The sequence below is a fragment of the Manis javanica genome, chromosome 8, assembly GCF_040802235.1.
Source record: "Manis javanica isolate MJ-LG chromosome 8, MJ_LKY, whole genome shotgun sequence".
NCBI classification, from domain to species: Eukaryota; Metazoa; Chordata; class Mammalia; order Pholidota; family Manidae; genus Manis; species Manis javanica.
The window spans coordinates 113,798,352-113,820,898 of NC_133163.1; the positions used below are offsets into that span (position 1 = coordinate 113,798,352).

The 22,547-nt window shown below is 52.3% G+C and overlaps 2 protein-coding genes across 2 annotated transcripts in view; one reads left to right on the plus strand and one right to left on the minus strand.

Moving 5' to 3' along the window:
- The window catches only part of ZNF609 (zinc finger protein 609), a 299,633-nt gene that overhangs the window by 276,694 nt on the left and 392 nt on the right, over positions 1–22,547 (plus strand). The gene's annotated exons all lie outside the window — the stretch shown is intronic.
- OAZ2 (ornithine decarboxylase antizyme 2) overlaps positions 1–22,547 on the minus strand; it is a 66,104-nt gene that overhangs the window by 28,526 nt on the left and 15,031 nt on the right. The window contains 5 exon segments of the mRNA XM_037009979.2: positions 4,608–4,681; positions 20,150–20,292; positions 20,801–20,951; positions 21,280–21,342; positions 22,006–22,044. Of these exon segments, the coding sequence (XP_036865874.1) occupies positions 4,608–4,681; positions 20,150–20,292; positions 20,801–20,951; positions 21,280–21,342; positions 22,006–22,044 (470 nt within the window).

Genomic DNA, 22,547 nt, shown 5'->3' on the forward strand with positions numbered 1-22,547 from the left:
ATGAGGCTGGCTCCCCGTCCTTGAGCTCTCACCCAAAACACCACCTCCTCAGAGAGCCCCGGGGAGCATCACTATACCGTGGGGGTTTCCTCCACAGCGACTGTCACGTCTGTAATCATTTACTTGGCTGATTGCTTGTTCATGGCGTCTTTCACCCTTTAGACTGAAAGCCCCAAGGGGGTGAGCAGCAAAGAGCCCGCGTCACGGTAGGCACTCAGGGAATATTTTTTTATCATGGTAAAAGTCAATGAGTATCTTGCGAAGCAGGAAAGCAGACAGCGGGTTGGAGAGACATGATTCACCTGAATGGAACAATGAGGAAGCAGATGCAGGTACCCAGCACAATAGCGGGTTGTGCTGCCCAGCCTGTAAGTGCAGGCATCGGGGTCTACGAAAAGCATCAGCTTCTTCGCTAAGAATAAAGACAATTCAAATACCACTTTCTTAAGGTGGACACAGAGTCTGAGGCACTTCAAAAGGAAATAAAAATTAAGGGCCTGAAAGGCATGAGCAGGCAGATCAGGATTCTGAGCCTGGCATTTTTCTTCTGTTCTGCCCCAGGGTTATACCACAGCTGCCTTTAGAAACTGCGGCTGGCTACAGAGACCCGGCCCGAGAGTCCCCCAGGAACCCGGCTCCCCGACTTCCTGGTTGTCGGCCTTGGGTAAGGTACAGGTGCGCTTTGTGCCTCCATCGCTCACTGAAATTCTAAGGTCGGCAGTAGGCTCTGGAGGCTCTTTCCTACTCTCAAGACTTCATAGGTCTCCAAGTGCTCACCTGCATGTGGTTGAGCCACACAGGGGCAGAAAAAACCACTTACAGGGTGAACCCAAACATCAGGGGAAAGAGATTGGGATTCAGGACTCGTGTCACTGGGCTCCTGGAACCACACTGGCGATGGCCAGAGAAATGAGCCGTCTCACCGACTCCCCACTCCCTGAGTCAGGACCCGGCGAGAAGAGGGCACTGGTTTTTAGAGGTGGCAAAGGCTGGCGAGGAAACCTGGCCCTCGGCTCCCAGGGCAGGAAACGCCTGGCGGAAGGCGAGGCCGTTGAAGGCCACGGCAGCGGGCACGGACGAGCGGCGGTCCCGCCTGGGGCGTGGGGTTCCGGACCCGGGCAGGGCATTATTTTAGACCAACAGGAAAAACAAATGCAGTGGTTCCCACCAACTTCCCAGCCTCCCAGAACTGGAATCCTTTCCGTTCCGCTGAGAATGCCCAGGCGTCTGAGCCCTGCCGTCCCCTCCTGCCCCCGCCCAGACGGCTCTGTCCTGAAGAGAGACCCCAGGCTCCGGCGCTCCTGTCCCAGCACTGGCCCTTCTCAGGACTTGCTCTCATCTCTGGAGAAAAGCTTGAGAAAAAAATGACCCTTTTTTCCTACCCACCCCCACTAGTCAAAATCTCCGTCACAGCCTAGTTCCAGCCCCTCCTCTAGGAATTATACCCAAGTGGGAGAGTGGACACCACCGGCCACCGAAACGGGGAAGGGGCAAGCCGAGGAAAGGGGGGAGGGTTATCAGCCATGCCGAGTTTCACAAGGACGGTGAGAAGGTTGGGAGAAGGTCTGAGGAAGGCCAAGCAACAGGGAAACCAACGGAGACGGGTGCTTGTGAGGTGGGAGTGGGGCCGCCAGGAGGCAGAGCCCAGGGCCTGCCAAGCCCCGGTCCCGGGCCCTTGGCTGGGTGCCCATTCTCTGATCTGCCGCATTGTTCAGTTATTTCCTCCAGTGGAAGTAGTAAGCCAGGTGGACGGGGGGGGCCGGGGATTGCACGGCTGGGAGTAAATGGAGCAGAGTGGAGCCTCCATTGGGGGAGGGCCCCCTCTTCCATTCCCATGACCAGCTGCCCTTCCGGCTGCCCTGGGACTGCGTGGGAAAACGTCTTGGAGGTGCTGGGGACCGTTTGCACGCGCGCGCGCGTGTGTGTGTATGTGTCTGTTTGTGTGTGTCCGCGCGCACGCGCTTTCATTTGTGTCTGACTGCCTAGCTTGGATTTAGTCATAGGACACGGCTCTTTGAGAAAGAGTCACTGGTCTGTGTTCCCACCGGGCTCTGCCCTGGGAGAGGCATGAGAACACGCCCCAAAAGCCTGAGGGAGGGACACCGGAGGCCTTAGGTCCAAATCCCTGGAGACTTGGCTTCTAGTGAATCTACATTGGCTGACTTCCCTGGATTTATGAGGATGCTTCTGGAACCTTCTGCTAAGCTCCCAGTTTCCTAGCAGAGCTCTATTACTAGCTGGCCATTGGGAAGTGGGTGGGCACCAAACATGGGGAATGAAGTCAACCCCTCTCACAGCATCTCTGTAAGAATCCCAGAATCCTTCATGATCACACAGATCGTAGAGCCAAGCAGCATGCCAAGGGATTATGTGATGATCCGGTGCTTTGCCTTCAGGCAGGATTCCTTTAAACAAAGATCACAGGCCAAAGCCTCGTGCAAACACATACCTTGTTTAGCTAGCACAGCACTCAAGAAATTTTTGAGCCAACATTAAGAGATTTCACACAAAAATTCCAATTTCTACAGTCTCTTGAAAAAAAATCAAAAGATATGGCTAACATTGATGCCATATTCCCCCAAGACAGCAGTTGATTGGGCTGAGGAATGACTGCTCCCTTTAGAAAGAACTTGGGCTGTCCATTTTACCATAGTCTCCACCACTCCCCATTGCCTCAAAAGTATCCGTTGCTTTTGCTCATCACACTTGCATGATGATTACATAGTTTTCTGTGTCCTTGTCTCTAACAAAAGTGGGGACATACAAGAAACCAAGAGGGCCACCTGTTTCCAGAGAGAGTATTTCTACCCACCTAGGTGTATCTGTGAACAAATAAGGTAGGATTTGGTATCCCCCCACCACCTTTTCTGTACCATCACTTCCACCCTCCAATGGCATGATGTTTAATGCCACCCTCTGACAATATTATGTCACAGGCTTTGTGCCCAAATTACCTCCCACTCCTTCCCTCACCCCCAAATCACAATTCTCATTTTCTCAGTGAGCAGATTCCAGTTGCAAGGCATAAAAAAAGGATGTCTCAGCACAATCTCCAGCTCACCTTAGCCCCTGGTTGCTAATGACCTCGGGATCAAGCTGAAACTCCTTAGTCTAAGAGACCCACAACATGCACATGTGAATTCATGGAAGCATGTCTGAAGGAACAAAACCAAACTGAAAACCAAGGTCACTTCTGGGGAGGTGAGGAGGGGACCAGACATGGAGGTGAGGGTCCCAAGCCTATCCCTGAAGTTGTAAATTTTTACAAGGAGATTATAATCTTGCGTAACTTCATAATTAAAATTAACAAGCAAGAGAAACACCTTAGCCTACTAACTGTTAGTCTCACTCCAATTTACGTTTCTGTCTTGTCTCAGATTACTCCCCTCCATGACTCGTCCACTCAGTTCCCTGAACACGCCCTATTTCTGCTCCCAAACCTTTTCTCTGCCTTCTCCCTACCCGAATGCCTTCCTCCTCCCCCTTTACCAAGCCAAAGCCAGCCCACCCCTCAAGACAGCAGACTTTCAATAATTTAGCTCATGAACACCTTAAACAAAATTCTAAATTATGTATCCTTCAATAGAGTGGTTTTAAAAAAACTGTACTCTCTTGAAAGTTGAACTTTTTTTCCAACTAGGTTTAAATAACTACAAAGGATGTGACTTCTGGTGTATTGTAAATACTGACATTTAAAAAATTATATTAAATTATCCAGTTGAATCACAGTGATTTGATAATCATCACCAAACTTTTGCAAAATACATAAGCAAGCTCTTCAACAGAGGAAAATTTACATCATTGCCTTTTCTCCTTGAACTCATATTTTCTTTCCACTTACCATATGTAATGCTATCCTAATATAATACATAGTTTACTCTTGAAAATCTTTTGTTGATCATCAAACCATACTTCTCTGCCATATATATATATATTTAATAGATATTAAAATTGTATTTTTTAAAAATCTTTTGTGAACATAAGGCTCTAGAATTTAAAATTTTCTTCTGGACTGACTTAGTATTACAATGATTCCTAGTTCACTGTCAAAACAACACAAATATATTACAAATGTTGGTAGAAAATTACAAAACATAGGAAGTAAAATTTTACAGGAAATACAACTCATATTGAAATAGATGTGTACATGCTAGAATGAGACACTGATCACCAATTTTATTTCCACATTTCATTTTTATAAATGTTAATGCTGAGAAATCTTTTTCACATAAATAAGTACACAGGCATGGAAAAGTTCTGGCAGAGTCACTCAGTGACACTTAGTCATCCAGCAGGTCACAAGTGAATTTGTTTGACTTCCTTCAAGCAACATATGGGAAAATCTTTGATTTACCGAAGAATGTATTACCTAGCCATTTTGAGCCACTCACTTTCTCAGTATTGAAATCAGTATTTTAAACTGTTTCTTTGTAGCCTCAGAGAACTTTACACACCAAGGCAACATACCAAAGTGAGGTTTAGGATGGGCAAGAGGTAAGTCCTCTGTATAGTGTAGGCCACGTTACCCTGTAGTAATAAGCAACCTCAAAATCTCATTGCTTAAACCAACAGAGGTTAGTTTCCCCTCCACCTCCACAACTACTCACGGTCCATGTCCATCACCGGTCAGCTGGGCTTTCTGACCCACGCCATCGTCACTCAGGGATCCAGACTCCACCATCTGAGATGTCATCAGTCACCATGGAGAGAGAAGGGAAGAAAGGGAATCATATGCTGGCTCTGAAGTGCTTCCACCCAGAAGAGACACATTTTTGCTCATATCTCATTGGCCAAAGCAAGTTGTATGGCCACACCTAATTTCTAAAAGGTGGGAAGGTACCTGGAAGAGAACAGGGAACACGGGTGAGCAGCACCACACCTTTCTGTTGTAAAACGGGAGACCAGTTGTGACAACAAAGGAAGAGGCACTGTCAGGCAGAGGATCGTCCTTATGGAAGATGACTCTCTGGAAACTCATTCCCTTCAAAGTAACCCTGCCGCCTACCTTTAGAAAAAGCCTTTCTGTATCTCTAAGGGTACACATGCCCCAGTGTGAAGACCACTGCTGGCTCTGCAGAGCCTTCCTAACTCTTTTAGACACTTTAGGTCCAGTGACCTCTGCCTGAGTTCCTGGGGTCATTGTCGCATTTGGAAGCTATTGGGAGTTGGTTACCTTTTCATATCTGTGTGTGTCGTGTTTGCCTAGCATGCTGCAGTGTCCTGAAGGTCGTTGCAATCATGTTTTCAAGTTTTTATGACCCCACGCTATCTAGCGAGGACAGTCAAAAAATACATGACTTCTGCTTGATGGCTGAATTGGTGGCTTTTCTCTGGACTCCTCAATCTGCTCATCTGTGAAGTCGGAATAACAGGCTTGCCCTTGCCATTGCAATTGAGATAGCAATAAAAGCTCCTCCCATCCCGCTGTCTTCACTTAACAGGGATCAGCGTCTTGATATTCCACTTCCGAAAAGCTGTGCATAATGATGCGCCATTGAAGGCTCTTGAAAAGGTCTGTGGAAAGTAGGTTTAGGCAGATCCGTTTGACATCAGTGATGGGCGCAGGGGGCCGGGGAGGAAGCCAAGGGCAGGAAGTCCAAGTAAGTTGCTCCTGTGATCCAGGCGTGAGGGATTGAGCACCCACTGGGAGGTGGGCAGGGAGGCGCGAGCCACACTGCACCCTACGGGGGCGACCCCAGGTGCCTTCCCGAAGCCCTAAATCTGGCTTCAAGGCTGAAATCGGCAACCTTGGCAGAAGGGTGATCACAATCCTCACTCCGCAGCCGAAACCAACCGCCTTCTGCACCCCGCCCCTGCCCCCTGGTGGCCTCTAGAGGCATTGCCGATAGTGTTACAAGGCCGCCTAACTCTGGTCCCTCCTCCGCAGAGATGTGGGGTTGATGTGGGTGAGGAGATGGCGGCCAAAGTTGCTTCTGCAGGAAAATGAAGGAAACAAAGGAGGCAGAGGACACATGGTTGGGTGTAACTGAACACTTGTCCCTATACTCACTGCTCCAAGTGAAAACTAGAATCTTTGAGTCGCAAACCAACAATCCGTAGTGATTTAGCCCATGCGATGGGTTTTTAAGTTTTTGGCCAGTTGACATTATCAAAAACGAGTAATTTTCACATTAAAATCTGAATATCAAGTTTCTTCATGAAAAAAACATCCAAACATCAAGCAATATGGGGCCCCCGTCCTGTTGAGCAGCACCTGGCTGGAGCTGCGGAGAAGCCACTTTTGCTTTCAGCAGGGTGTGCGTTCTCTTGGCAGCCACGCCACCAGGCTGCCTCCCTTTGTCTCATCACCCCTGCCCCTGTAGGCTGCGAGTCTGCAACTCCTGGCTAAGGTGGACACTTTATGATGGAGAAAAATATTAGGGTCATAAATATTAGGACAGGGGCCAGCCAGTGATCCAGTGCATGACTCACCTCCAGAATGTCCCCCTAAGCATTGTCCTGCCTACGCTTGAAGACCTTGGGGACAGTCCACAGAAGAGAGACCTGCCCGATGTGTCTCAAAAGTGGAGTACCCAGTTAGCGGGCATATGTCGAGTACCATCAGGTGCCCTAGACTGAGTCACGATGCATGACCTATGCCCTAAAGGAACTTCCAGTCTGGGCAGAGGCCAGCGAGGCTTACACAGATGAGATCAAGCCCTGGCAGTCCTAACTGATACAGTGACATCTGGAAACAGAGGACTGAAAAGCAACATTCCAAATTGGACTCCCCGGTGTCTATCTTGACCTTTCCAGTGGTTGACATGTCTCCCAGGTTTGAGCAATTAGACATGTAAGCTCTGAAAATACTAACTGTGGTTATTAAGCTCTGTGCCATGCCTGGCACATTACTATGAACATCTATTAGCTTAATCCATGAGGCAGAAGGGCATACAGGTAACAGACCTGATGTATGAAACTGAGTCAGGATATCTGAGCTTTATGGCAGTTCTGCAGAACTGAATGAACTTGGGCCCATCTCTTTGCCTCTTTTTTTTTTTTTCTTTCCCATCTCTTTTCCTCTTAGGGCCGAGGCTTTTTCATTTGTGAACTCAGCGGGTTGAATCACAATTCTCAGGGCCAATATTTACTTTCATACCCCCAGCACCAGCACAGTGACTGGCTCTCTGAAATATAAACTATGTACGAATCCGGTAGGTGCTCCCTAACTGTTTGTATTTGACTGATAATTCTGCCTCCGATAGTATTAGTTAGACTAGAGGCACCCCCACAGTCCAAGCGGACCCTGGCGTAGCCCCAGGCAGTCCCTTCTGCAAGAGAAAAGGGAAAAATATCTGCCTGAGATTTGGGGACATTTGTGACCACAAGAGGGCAACCCAGCCTCACTCTCTCACTGCTTGGAGGCCACTGCCTGGTGCTGTCTTAGGAGAGCCAAAACCTCACCTTAGGCACCACTGGACCAAGACAAGCTGCCTGAGATGTAAACACAGGTGGACATGAGACAAGTGGTCAGCGGAGGATAGAGGTGCCAGGGACAGGGACTTGCTGGGGTCCCAGGAATGATACAGGAAATGAGACCTGGGGTAGTGTCACACCGAGGTCCCCCTATTCCCTTGAGGATGATGGCAGTGCTCAATTTCATAGGGAAGAACCTCTCTGTGAATATCTCAGAGCCTGCACAGCGGTTGGAAAATGTCTTTACTTAAGTACACAGGGAAGAGGGGCCAGAAGCCATATCCGGTGGGTCCTGAATGCGTGAGTTTGGCCATCAATGCATACACTCTAGGGAACCATGAAAGTCCTTTGAAACTGCGAAAGGGTATTTTAGCATGATTCATCTGGTGGCTGTAGACAAGAAAGATTTAAATATGTATGTCCATGAAAAGTATGTGCAAAGAAATCTTTCGGAGTACGGCTTTTGGGAAAGTCCTAGTGATCACGGCTCTAGGGGCTGTTGCTCCCTCCTTGTTCCCCTTTAGGGCCCCTCCTGCTCCATCTCTTCCCTGAGACCCCAGCTAGTTTCCAGAAGGCACACTGTTGGTTCCAGAGCAAGAACCTGGGACTGGAGACAGAAGCAGGCACAGCTGAGAAGCCTCTATTATGAGAAGCCACCTTCACCAGCAGGGGGAATTGGAGGGTGTCCTGCTCTGGAAGCTGAGGGTTGCCTTGGACTGGGAAACAGGGCTGACTCCCTCTATACCCACCTCTTAGGCTACCCATGTAGCTGTTCTGAGATGCCAAGCATAAAAGCACAATAACACAGGTCCAGAGTAGGGTCTGGACTCTCGGTGGGAGGGGAACAGTAGTAGAGCCTCTGGGAGAACAAAGGGAAATTGAGCCATTTGGAACCCCTAACTGCTAAATCTTCCCCTTCCTGATTACTAGTCACTTAAGCAGCTCCATAGCCCAGATCCCCAGCCCCCAGGCTGCACTCCCAGAAAAAGGCACTAGGCCTTATCCTCCACCTTGGGGCCATGCCCAGGCTTCTGCAGAGAGCAGACACTCAACAAGAGTTTGCTGGAAGGAAGAGTGCCTGGAGAGAATGGATGGGTAAGTGGATTTGGTCCTTCCCCCCGGTGACAGGAGCCCAGAGCCCAGCACCTGGCTTGGTTCAGCAAGGCCAAACACGACTTTGGCACCTCTCCGGACTTAACCTCCTGTCCATGAGATGGAGATGGTCATTCCCCAGGCCATGTTCCAAGGCAACTGTGAAGATGAGAAACAGGATGCCTCCTGGATACAGGCCGTGGGCTTAGCTCCCTCCTTCTCTCCTACCCCCATGATCTTCAGCTATTGAAAACAACAAATTCAAGTAATTCATCTTAAGAAATAGAAACTAGTCATTCAGGCAGCACTGTGAAGAGCAGTTGCTCACAAACTCTAACGAGATCATCAAATTCAAATACAGGTAGTTGATATTTGCACATGAGCAATCCTGCTCTTGCCAGATGAGGAAATGCCTTCTTGAAGAGATTTCTGAGCTCTGACCACCCTTACCCAGGTGTATCCCTCCCCGCTACGCTAATGGTTGTAGCCACTGTTTTCTGTGTTTAGCCTATCACTTAGCCAGGTAACCAGAGCGGTTTGGGTAGCCACTGGCTCTTCTTCCTGCTCCAGTAGCGCTTTTCTGGCCCCCATGAGGCTCTCCCAGCGTCTCCCAGGAGCTGGCCTCTGTGGGACCCTGTGGCCTAGAGGTACAAAGAAGTAGTTAACTCTAGACAGGGATACCAGAAAACCTGGGTCTTGAGCTTTCTGCTTTCTGCGGGACCTTTTTTAACTTCAGGTACCATAACTGCAAAAAGTAGGTAACAATGCCTTCTTGCTTATCGCATAGGGCTTTTCTGAGGAGCTCAGAGATGGTGTCTGTGAGCAGGTTGACAATCTGTAAAGCAGGATATGAAAGTATTACTACAACTACGACTACTACTGCCAGAACTCTGAAATCCTAAAAGCTAGCTCTGGGGGCTTGGACCGTTCTCCATGATTCCTGGGCCCTGGCCTCTCGCCCCTCCACCGCTCCTCCAGGTAGAATGTGGGCTTGAGAAACCTTGTGAGGACTATTGATCCATTGGAAAAATCACCAAGGAGTACATAAATTAGAGTCAACTCAATTTCATTTCTTGTTAAGGATGAGAGAAAGGTGAAAATGTTTTCTTTTTAGGATATCTATGGCGAACATTTATTGAGTTCCTACTATGAATTAGGCATATTCCTCTATTATCATTAAGCCTCATGATACCCTGAGAGAAAGGCATATGTTCATAAAGAAATATATCCACATTCAGAGGGGAAAGATAAGCTTTCATGGAATATAACCATTCTTCATCTCTCAGACTCATCTTACTAAATTGTGTTGTGTTTTCTCTGTCACAGGTAGAAACGGAGATATACTCTCTTGGTTTCTGCCTAAGCTGAAGGCCAGAGGGGTCCTGCAGGCCCAGCAACCCTACCCCCTAAGTTAAAAGGTGGGAGAGACTGCACAGGGCTGGGGGGAAGCTAAACAGGTCACTGAAGGCTCCTTTGTCCCTTAATCCCTGAGCAGCATCCAGTATCCTTCAAAGTGAGACCAAGATTCTTGGGCAGAAAGTGTGCCATGTAAGAAACCTGAGCTCTAGTCCTGACTTCCCGACTGCAGGGAGAGGCTTTGGAGTCTGCGGCCATCCTGCATCTGCTGCCTCTCTGCCCTTCAGCTAAAGGTTGTGTGTGTGGTTTTGGAATAGCCAGTGGGTGGTGGACGGAGCTGGACGGGCAGTCAGGAGGCAGAAGCCTCAGCCATGGCTTCCATGCCCTTAGAGCAAACCATTTCTCCGTGCTTCCGCTCCCTCGGCTGTCAAACAGGAGAGGGGGCTGGACTAACCATTTCTGATGCTAACATTCTGAATCTGATGGGCCAGCGCCCCTCAGAAAGCCAGGCGAAGTGGGCTTCTCTAAGGTTATGAAAACATTGGCCAAGGGGCAACTGACCTCACTCACTGATGTCCCTCCAATTTCCTGGAAGGGCTCCTTCACCCCCAACACAAACAGGAGCCAGAGCAAGGGAGCCCATGTATGTTGTCCACACTGACCAGTGGGTATGAGCAGGCTGGGAGGCCAAGGAGGCCTAGGGGAAATGCTCCAGGAGCTCGGCCCCTTGCCAGCCGCCCTGGAGTACTGCCCCTCTCCCCTCACAAGGCTGGACCCTCGGTTCCTACAGCCCCTCTGCTCCTGAGGAAACACATCAGGGAGGGGGACCTGCTGTTTGGAGGCGGCCCACCTGGGTGGGGGCAGGGTGGGCTGCTGCTGGGTGGATAGAATTTTGCCACCTCCTCCCAATACTTTGCAGGGAAGTTTCTTCTCCCATTTTTACCCTTCCCTTCCAGGGTCTGCTACTGGCATTTCCCCTAATCCTACTCTGGGGGGTTGTGCCCTATTTCTCAGGGATATTTGCATTCCTACAGAGAACTTCCTTAGATCAAAAAGGTCTCATTCCAGGCCACAGGAAATGGAGCTATGCAGGGCACACGCAGGACAGGCCGGGCAGCACGGCCAGGCCGAGGTCCGAGTGAGTCCTGCTCCAGCCTGAGACCTGCAGCCCCGGGGGGCCCGAGCCTGTTCCCTGCCCCGGCTCCCAAGGAACCTGGCAGGCCACCAGCCTGCACGTCGCACAGGCGGGCCTGGGAGCCTGCTCTCCTGGGAAGGCTCCAAGAGAAAACGCTGGCAAGGCAGTGGTGCCCAAGAATGGCCCCGTCAGGGTCACGAGCATCATTTTTGTCCCAAGAAGTACAGAGCCAGCTTCAGGCCATGGTTCTCGAATCTCACCAAGCACCCACTTCACACTGGCCACGTCTGTGTGGGAGGCTCACACATTTGTGAAGATGGCCTCCTCTGCCCTAGGGAAGATTTCAGTGCTACTAGGAAGGACCCCTTCCAGAACGTGGTTGTTCCCGGATGACTAAAATCCTTTCAGAAACAAAGGAAGCCTTGCTCCTGTAATTGCATCAGGATTAAACACCTCTGGGAAGGAATAGGTGCTTTCTGGAAAGAGCTCGGAATGGAGTCAGGACCCAGCCGCCTCTAGCCCCGAGTCTTACTGCATCCTTGCTAGGAAGCCCTTTAAACTATTGAAGTTCATCAGCTTCACAAGTTCCGTTCAAACATGATTGTCGACTAAGGCCTCTCACCTGAAAAAAGTGCCAGGCCGTCTGCAGAGACCCCTCTGGGATGGCCTCGGGCCTCCCTTCCCCCAGCTCCTCCTCTCAGACCCAGGCCTGGGCCCTGCTCAGTAAGGCGTGAAGGAAGCCTCCCCCAGGGAAGCCAGGGGAGCGGGGGCCTTTAAATTATGGAGCATCTTTCTTAGCTCCTCTCAGAAAGGCCCAGGCGCCCCTGCTAAATAATTCACCGCCTCAGCAAGACCCCGTGGTTCTGGCACAGCTGAAGTAGGTCAGGCATCAGCTTGGCCCTGGTGGCGCTGTAGACTCTGAGCAGCTTCTCCATGGGCACCAGGAGGGGCCGCAGGCCGGAAGATCTCACTCAGCAAGGGCCCAGCTGGTCCTGGTGCTGGCAGGAACACCGCCGCAGACCCCCCTTCTCCCAGTGCCTTCCTCTGGGGTCGAGGTAACCACCTGCCACCCTGCTAGGCTCCTCCTCCCTCATGGCGCTTGGGGAGCTGGATCCTCTCTTCACGTGCAGGTATTAGCCAGCACTGCAGGTCACACCTGGGCCTTTAACAGCTGGCAGTTCATAAGCAGAACACTTTGGACCCAAGTCATCCAGTGCAAGACTGGGATTCAGGAGAAGGGGTAAGGCAGGCAGCAGAGAGAGACCATGACCACTCACAGCCACTTCAGTTTTGCTCAGAGCCAGGCTCTGGGGGCCTCTCCTGTCCCCCTCCTTTCTAGGCACAGCTTCAAGGCAAGCTGTGAAGGGCATGGGGAGGGGGTGGGAGGTGCAGATGAAAAAGACAAAGAGCAAAGCCATCAGATCAGTGTTCCAAACCACCACTTGAAAGATGAGGAAACTGAGGCCCCAAGTCACAAGGGGAAGAATCAGGACCAGCTGCAGGGGTCCTGACTGGGTCCAACCAGCCCAGGGTCTTGGCACCACACAAGCTTCCCTGACCTCCCTACCCATGTGCTCTGGCTCCCAGCCAACGAGCCTCCTCTCCGGAACCAGAGCTGTGGCCGCAAGCCTACAGGGTTGGTGGGCTGAACCCATCCTGGGCCAGGCTTGTGGGGCTCTCCTTCCCTCTGGCACAACCTGTCATAAGACATACACTGGCATCTCTACAAACGGGAGCGCAACCTCCCAGCACCCAGTCCTTCTCCACCAGAAGCACAGACTAGGAAGCGTTAAGCTAACTAGATAACAGGTTCTGGAGAAAATGGAGGTCCCATTTGGGGGCCTCCCCTGGGTGCAGGGAACCTCCATCCCCATCCTCAGACCTCGGAAAAGCAGTGAATGGATTAAACACAGGGTGGCTGGCAGATGAGGCCCCCACCCTAGGCAGGGGCCTTCTCCAGGCCATAAGTTACACCGAGAGGGAAGGAGACGCTTCAGGAGCTCCGGGGCCACTTCACTTCCTCCCCGCGACCTCTCCACATCTGGGCCCGACGCCTTCCCAATGGCAGTTGACCCCCGGTGGAAGCAAAGGTCAGAGAGCAGTTACGTTGGCTGATATTTTATTTTGCATTTCATATATTATCCAGCTTCACATTCTCACAGGATCAGCAATTACAACAGCCCAAGTCTGAAAACGGCAAGCCAGCCACAGCTGCTGTGCTCACAAAACAAAAAATTGCACAATTTCTCCTTCACTTTTCTTAAACTAATGCCTGACACAAAGGCTCATTGCTAGAGAATGGAAACCCTTTCTTTTTCATGCCTCAAACTAAACATTAAACTTATCTGACAGGGCGAACAAGGTCTCTTCAATAATTAATTGCACACACACACGAAAAATCCTCTATGATGCTTAAATATTTTGTTACACAGGGTACAAAAATACTTTTACTTTTTGGTTGGTTTTCGAAGTTTGGAAAGAATAAGGAGCGACAGCAGGGGTGGGTGCACTGTGGAGAGGTAAGCAAAATGGGCAAAGAAAGGATTTTCTTAACAGTTCGTTGGCCCATCTGAGGAGGAGGAAGCAGAGGACCCTGGTTGAAATGGAAAAGAAAACACTATCTCTGCTGGGTGGTTGCTGCTCCTCAGCCTGGTTGTGTGGGGCTGGCGGGGGGCCCAGGCCACAGTGAGGCAGGGTAGGTGCAGGGGAGGGGTGTGGAGAGAGGGACCGGAATGATGAACCATTAGTGGCCAGGACCTGTTGCTATGGTGACACAATGTGAGAACAAACTGTACACTCACATATACACAAGTTTAAGTGTCTTAATTCATGCCAGAAAACATGCAAAATGAAATGCCTCATCTTTGGGGTGGAGCTACAGAAACAAGTCTGGACTGGAGGTCGGGCCTTGCTCAGTCCAGGAAGGCCTCTGAGGTGGGCCTGAGTGTCCGAGTGAGAACGGCCCTGTGAGGCCTTGGAAAGGGCCCTGGGGAAGGACGGGGCTGAGGACCAGGAGAGCAGGGAAACAGGAAGCAGTGCGCTGAGTCGGGCTTAGAATTCACAGTCTTTGGAGAGAAGCGGCAGCTCTCCACAGGCCGCCTGGGGGCAGCGGAGGCTCAAGGCGGCTTCCTCCCCAGCGGGACAGGGGCCTCAGGCTGCACTTTCAGGACCTGGAGGGAGGGGAGAGAGGTGGCCATGAGCAGGGGTCTGGCACTGGAGCTGAACCCAGGCCTTCCCCTGGTGAGCAGGCTGCAAAATGGATAGCAGGGGTGACAGGGTGGGAGAAGGGGACACCAGCCAGAAAGCCCCAGTGCACGAGCTCGGGGGGTGCTGAGCCCCAGTGCTCTCTCCACTCAGGCAGAGGGAGGAACCTTGTCCCTGCAGGAAGCAAGGGTCTAGGACGTCTGTGTCCTGGCCTCTGGGCTGGCACTTACTGAAGAACTAACAGAACTGACGGTACTTCCATCCTTGCTGGGCAGTATCAGAGGAAGGGTACCAGCGCACCTGTAAGAGAAGCCAGCGTCAGTAGCCAGCCGTGCGGGCCCTTCTCGTGACGGGGGTGGGGGGGGGCGCCTGGTAAACATGGCCTTCGGTGTCCCTGCTGGAGTCCTGGTTCTGTCAGTGACTGGCAGACATTGGGCCAGTTACTCACCTCTAGGCATCAGTTTCTTCATCCTGAAAATGGGAGTGTGCCACCTGACCTGCCTCCTCTGCAGGGTCAAGGTTCAAATTAAGAGTGGTCACAAAGGTGTTTCGCACTCCATCAAACCTGTTTTGCATGGGCCCAGCTGTACCAGGTGGGGTCTTGGCGGCCGGGGGCACTAGTGCCAGCAATCTGCCCCTGCCCCTTTGCCAGGAGAGTGCCGAATTCCTAACATCAGGAGAATGAACCCGATACATTATTGCCTGACCTCTTTGAGTCTCAGTGTCCTCATCCAGCTACAGGATATTGACGGTCAAGTCACAGTTCACCCATGAGGATCACATAAGACGATGTAAAAACGCACGAGGAATCAAAGTCAGTGTAGTCTCCGCCGGGGAGGACTCTCAGGCTTCGGGCCTGTCCGTGTATGATTCTCCAAGGAAGCCACGGATGAGACCCAGCTGATGCTTTTTCCTGGTTTTCACCTCTCCATCCCTCCTGTTACAAGCGTCCTTAATTTGGAGATTTGTTACCTACGAGCTGAGCCCCACAGTGCAGGGCCTGGCAGTAACCTAAACCCTGGCACTTGCCCAAAGGGCCCACAGAGCAGTAGCCCCAAAGCAGGATTCCCAGAGATGGGTCACAAAAGGACATGTACCTCCTTCCCCATGAGCCAGTAGCCTGGATGGTGAGCTGTGCTAGTTGCCAAGCCAAGATTGCACAGAGGCTACCCACCCCAGTTCCAGGCAGCAAGTCTGCCCCAGGCTAACCCAGGGATGCCACGGCATCACAGAACCCCAAGTGAGGGAAAAGTACCCACAGAGGGGTGCCTGGGAGCCATTAAGGAAGGAAGGGGTGGCACCCGAGACCCAACGCAAAAAAAACAAATAGCAGTGGGTCATACAGGTAACTCCCTTGAAGCTGCAGGAGTCAGACCCAGTTACCCACCTGGCTGCCTGGAATCCCTGCCTCTAAGCCGAGGAGATACTGAGCAATGCCAGGCCATGTGGAGGCTGACAGAAGCTGCTTGAGAATTTGCTTCTGTGCCCTCCCCAAGTTCTAGCTGCTGTTTTGTTCAGTGAGGAACTCTACCCACCACATGCTCAGCAGGAAGTCAGGGGCTGATACCCTGAGATACCAGGACACTTGGCAAAGAACAGCCACAGGTCCCAGGCCACCTGACCAATGTCAGGGTCTTTTCACGGCTCCGAGGATGTGGCCCTGCTCTCACTATGAGACAGGTGACCCCAGGCTGTTAGGATTGCCTTGATTAAGCCCCAGGCCACACAGCAAAGGTCAAGAGCCTCTTCTTGCCTCAGCTGTCCAGCCTCAGAGGCTGCCCATCTTCTCTCCTGCCTCCTAGACATCTGGAAGCAGTTCCCTCCCTTCCTGGCTGACAGCTGAGTGGGAAGAAGGCCCTCTGCCCTTTGCTCGGCTGTCGGTGCCCTCTCAGCTGGAAGCCTGGCTGGACACTAGAGCGTCTCCCACAACTGAGGGATGAGGAGGAATGGGCACTACTGCCAGCCTGGAAGCCTGTGGCCCAAGCCAGCTCAGGGAGGCCCTGAGTGGGCCCCGACTGCTACCCTGCGCCCCGCTTCCGGGGGGGGCAGCTGCATGCCGAGGAAGTGCCTGTCAGGCTGGGTGCCCTGCAGGGCTGGACAGGAGAGAACATGGGCTGAGAGTGGGAGGGACTTGGGAGGCCTGTGACTCAGGCCCTGTCACCTCTGCAGAAGCCAAGATCGCCAGCAGCTGCTTAAGGGCTCCGTCGGCAAGCCTGCTCCACCCGGTCTCACGCTCTCCCCCTAGGTGTGCCACTCGGTCTCCAAAGCAGCGGCTTTCCCTCTGGCCTGAGATGAGCACTGCCTCCTTGACAAGGAAGCACAGGGAAGTTCCCATTTCCAAGCCTGTGACAGCCGTGCCGCCGAAGTGGACAGACTGTACTTGAGGGGCTATACTTCTACTTCCCTGTGATGCCTGGTATAGGCTGGCAGTCCTCTAAAGAGGCACGGTCCCTTCCTGCCCCTGCCCCTGCCCAGAAATAGAGACCCTCAGGCCAGGATACCCTGGAACAAGAAGCTGGCCCCCTCTCGGGGCCTCCAGTTGTTCACAGGGAGTTTGGGGGTCCCGAGAGTCACCCCCCAGGGACAGATCTAGAATGACCAGGCTCCATGAGGGGCAGCATCACAACAAAAAGGGGACATAAACTTCATCCTCTCTCAGATCTTGGGACTAATTGAGAAGATATGCCAGGAAGTGTGCAAAGGAATGAATCCACATGAGAAAAAACAGGAATGGCCAATAAATACGCGAGCCTCACTCATCACAAAGCCATAAGACAATACCTAGTCTTAATTAACCCAGGTTGGCAGGTCTACACTTTGACCTTGTAATAGTTCTAGGAATTTATAATAAGGAAATTAAACAGGACAGGTGCCCACAAGGGAGAAAAACACACAACACTTATCTAATGCTAGCCGGGCATCCAGAATGAAGATCTACACTTACTGACATGGAAAAATGTCCTAACATTTAATTAAACATGTAATTTTTATAAATCACTATTATCTGTGATTGTACACCTACCAAGGACTAAAAAGTAGCAATTTTCCGGGCAGCAGGAGGAAAAGCAAAGGAAAAAGAATAAAAAAACCTACCCCTGTTTTTTCCATAAGCGCAGACCTCAAATAGCCAATGCTTATGGAGCACTAGCATGTGCCTCATGTTGTTCTGAGCAGTTTTCATAAGATACATTAATTTAATCCTCACAAAAACCCTATGAAATTGATGCTATTATCAACTCTCCATTATACAGATAAGAAAACAGAGGCCAGGGGGTTCATGAAACTCTAAGGTTCTAAGTGAGTGTCTGAGCCAGTGCAGGGGGGACAGAGCCAGGGTGAAAGGCTCCCATATCCTCAGGTGGAAATGGAAAATGCAGTCCAGTTTGGGAGGACACTGAGGTGCAAGAGACACAGAGAACCCCTCCTTTTAGGCCACCATCTTCCTGTGCCAGACCCCAGCGTGCCCCTGCCACCCACCTCTTGCATGCCACACTCTCTTGAAGGAAAAGATTTTATCAAGAAGAAGCAAGTCGAGCAAGACGTCGTCGTGCCTAGAGAGTGGGCCGGAACCATCTCCAGCCCCTGCCCGCAGGTCCGGTCCCTGTGGTCACACGTGGCTGCCTCGGCTCAGGCTGAGCTACCGGCAAAGGGCGCGCAGTCGGACCGCACAGGTCGAGGTAGAGAAAGGAAGGATTGGTTTTCATCCTCTTTGTCCATTAGCGGCTACCTTCTCTCCAAGTCACCTCTTTGCCCCCAGGCATGCACAGACTCGGTTCTGTTGGTCCTCTGGGTTCAGAATAATCCCCTTATGATCAAGTGTCCACTGCCTTTATTTAGGCATTTTCAGCCTCCACCTCTGGGACAGCCCCGTCAGGGGGCAGGGAAGGAGCTCTCGGAAGGAAAAGAGAAAATGTTACTACTTGGAAAAAGCTTTCATGTCTGTTAGCTTGAGTAGCAGGGGTAGAACTGGTCACTACCTGGTTCAATCTCTTGTCGTTAGTCTGCCTCCGGAGAAATACCACTCTCCTTTGAGGAGGACTTTACCCCTTTCCCAGCGAGGCCAGAAGACAGGAACTAAGGCACAAGGAGGCCTCTGACCTCAGAAAAGACCTGGGAGGCGGGGTGGAGACTAGACAATAATGATATTACATAATAACCACGATGATCGGCACTTCTGTAGCTGCCTGTATGCTAAGAGGCTAACGACAATCCTGTAAGATGGGTGTGACTATCATGTTCCATAAAGAAATTGAGACAGAGAGGTTAAGTAACTTGCCCAAGGTCACACAGGTGTTTCAAGAGACAGCCAGGATAGGGACCAAGGCGGCTGGACTAGAGTTGAGACAGCCACAGGGTGTGGGTGGGGTGGGAGGAAGCTGGAAAGGGAGACGACAGGAGGGCACAGAGACCTGTAGTGGGAAGCACACCACTCCCAGCCAGCTGGGGGGCACCCCGAAAAGGGCAGAGGCACCTCTCCTTGACACACCCGCCGGCCCTGGCTCCTGGCCTCTGCCTCCCCACTGCCGTGGCCTGGCAGCTCAGAGCAGATGGGGACACACACAGAGGCCCAGAGGGGAGTCACTCACAGAAGATCAGGTAGTTAATTGATGGCCAAGTGGGGGTGAGAGGCAAGGAGCCCAGTGAGGCCTTCCAGGGACATCCCCTGCAGTGAAATCCCCCGCGCGCCTGAAGGACTGCGGCCCGCCTGCCGTACTCCGCCAGGCCGGAGGACGGCACCATCTCCCCGGCTCATGGTCCAAGGCCCCCGCAGAACCTGGTCTGCGGTAAATGCCCAAACCTCTCCCTCTAGGGGAAGATCTTTACCACCTCCTGCCCCCATCAACTTCCCAGCTGTCTGTGGTGCACAGCTGCGGAAGAGCACCAGGTTTAACCACGTGTCTGCCCCGGGAATGAGCTCAAGTGGCGGTGGCCAGGGAGAACTCCCCGCTGGGGTAAGTGGCCCGGGAATCTGAACCTTCCACCTTGGGCCTGGGCAAACCCAGATGTCACTAAGCCCTTTGGAAGACCTGAGGTGGACATATGCTCAGCCCTCCCACCTCGGCTTCCAGGTCCTGTGAACTATCCCTTCCTGGCTCCGCATCTCCTTTTCCTCCATATCCCCTTCTACTCCTGGCCAGGTGACCTCTGTTCTCGCCCGGCCAGGTCACTCTTCCCGAAGCTCAGCTCTCAGTCACAAGGTGGCTGGCCACCACTCCTCAGCACTCCTGTGCTGCATGGCAGGGTGCTGTGCTGCCTCACAGAGGCGGCGCTGGCACCTGACCAGCCACTGGTCCCCTCCCGAGCCCCTGGTGCGGCCCTCGGCGTGCAGAGCCCTGTGGTGCCCAGGGCCCCAGCCCAGCTCTGCCCTGACCCTCCCCGAGAGGCGCTGGTTGCCTCTTTCCCGCGCTGGCCCAGGTGCACAATGGAGAGCGTCCAGGCCTCACAAGAACAAGGCAAACCCGGCATGAGTGCTCAGGGAGCCCGAGGTACCATGCTAGACTTCCATGTCTTAGCATGTAGTTCTCACAATCCTGAGACCAAGAACACCATTCTTATTTTTCTAGATGATTAAAAACACCTAGACACAGGAATCTAAGAGCTTTCTGAAGTTCATAAAGACGAGGGAGGCAGAGGCAGGCGGCCTGGCCCCAGGGACCACACTCGGGCTAGGAGCTGAATCGCGGCTCGGGGCTGCCACCTCAGGCCGGATGCAGGCAGTACCCGCCAGTGGGTGTTCAGGGGGGTGGCGGAACCACGGCTGGGTCTCTCAGCACTCGGCATCCTGCCGCCGATGCTCCATGGGCCTCATGGCTGATCTCCCGCCCCTCCGTCAGACCCCAACCCTGAGGGGCGTCGTGGAAGACAGCAGCTCTGCGGACATGGGTGGCCCAATGGCCGGGTGGGAGCCTCGTCCCTCCCTGGCCTGCCTCCCCCAGAGGGGCTTACCTGGGCATGTAGGGCAGCGGCGGCAGCAGCTGGGTAGGTGAATGCAGCATGGGAGATGGCGGGGGTCAGCTCTGTGGTGTACAGAGGGTAGGGGGCCCAGGCCTCTGGGGACGCAGGGATCAGAGCAGCCCCCATCAGGTCATCTACAACGGGAGACAACAGCTCCCCCCATCAGAACGCTGGTCTGTCTTTCTGCTACCCCATTTCAGGGAAGGCGACCCAGCACCCTGGTTGAAGCATAAGCTCCCCACTCAGGCCAGATGCCTCTCAAGGATGGGGGCAGGAAGCCACGTTACGCTGACCTGGCATGGTGAGCATCCTGTCTACTTCAAGAAGCCCTCAGACAGGCCCCCGCCCATCTCAATCAAGAGCAATCAGAGAAGGCTCCAGGGTAGGTGGGCGATGCTGACGGCTCAGTAGCTCAGTGCGTGTGAGGCGCAGCACAGGCTGCAGGGGAGGAAGGAGGCATGGGAGCTGCAGAGATGGGTGGCTGGGGATGCAAGAAGCCTCCTGGAAAAGGGGCAGGCAGGCAGGCAGGCCCGATCTCTCCACAAGAACCTCACCATCTGTCCTCTGTATGCAGCTTCCCCCAGGGCCCCCAGCTTGGACCCAGTACAAGGGCAGCAGAAGGCCACTCCGAGGGCTACTCACAGGGGTCCCGTGCGATGAAGTGAGCTCCCAGGGCAGGGTGAGCACTGGTGGGATTTGGTGTAGCCATTAGCTTGTTCTTGGCCATCTTGGTGTTGGCTTTGGCAAACTCTAGCCTCAGGGTCTGTGGGTTCTCAGGATCAAAGCGAATACCCTACATAGGAAGGAAAGGAAGGGAAAGATTTTACTCTGTAGGACTATCCACTGCAGTGGGTACAGAAGGGCCCAGAAATGATCTTGCCTGAAACACTGGCCCACACTGGGACCCAGGCAGAGGACATGCTTCTCAGGCCACGTGAAAAGCAGGGTTTGGTGCAAACAGTGCAGCTGGGGATTCTGACCCACAAAGGCTGGGTAATAAGGTACATTTGTGGCCCTTTCCATGGCTGTGGAGTGGGGGAAGGCTTATGGAAGATTGGACAGGAGTACCTGTTGCCTAGAGGTCAGTGGGTCACAGAAAGACCTGGGCTCCCTCTACTCACGTTCAGTGCGTTCTTGGCCGCTTCTGCTCCTGCTCGGCTGTCAAAGATCACAAAACCAACAGGCTAGCAGGAAAAAGAGAGAACACCCTTGCATCTCTCCCAACATTCCATCTCCCCCTCAAATAAATAACTCTTGCCCATATCCTCCCTAGATTTATCCTGCACCAAAAGTCTTCCCCCAGTACCACACTGTGGGAAATGAGGCCAATAGGACTTTATCCCACTACAATAAACATCACTCTTCCAGTAAAAGCCTTTCTTTTAAATTTATGCAGGTAATTAAAAGTAAGTTCCAGTGTATTCCCTGGCAAGAAAGGGGACAACAATGTATCAAGGGCATGGGAAAACTCCAGGTTCAATCAAGGGGCAACAGGTTGAAAACTTGTCCAATTTCACTTTGCCAAGGCTCAGTCCAGACCCTGAATGGCCCCCGAAGGCTCTGGGACCCAGCCTCCTGGTAGCGGCAGCCAGAGCACAGCCACCACCTCTGTATCCCCAACCTCGGGGTCAGGCCATGGCTTCTTAAGAGCCAGAGAGCAAGAACCAGAAGCTGACTGGAAAGGAGAAGGGCCACACAGAGGCTGCTCTTTCATTAGCCTGGAACTGAAATGGGACGCCAGGGAGCGGGTCTCTGCTGCCAAATGCCTCAAGATTGAAGAAAAGGCAACAGGCTCAGGTCCCAGCTCAGCAGCTGATCTGGGCTGGAAGAAAAACAATGGAAATTACCTGTCTGGACGTGAGCTTGATCAAGGACCCTTCATAGCCCTGCAGAGAGAGGTGGTCATTAATGGTGAAGGTCAGAAGCCTTAGTTGCGCTAATCCCAGCCACCTCTCCCCCAGCGCCCATCTGCATCATCATCCTCAAGCTCTTCTCCCCCCAAAGCCTACCCGCTCTGACCATCACTGCTGAGGGCCCTCTGCCCTGGTGTTCTATGTCACATGGTCTAGCACATGGGATGTCTAGCACATCAGGTGGTAGCAATGGTCGCTGAATGAATAAATTTCTGTTTGTTCCATTAGCTTGTAATCCAGAAGCAGAGACCTTATCTTTTTAAGTTTTCTCAACTGCAAATTGAAAAGACTATACTGAATCTCAAAGATTCCTTATACAGAAGTCTACTGAGATTCTCTGTAGTCTCTGCTTTACAGATGAGGAAACAGGCTCAGAAAGGGCTAAGCAATGGAAAGCAATGTGTGAGTCAGCAGAAGCAGGACAGAGCCAGGTCTGCAATCTCAGTTTCTGACACACTGTTGATGTATTCCTGCTG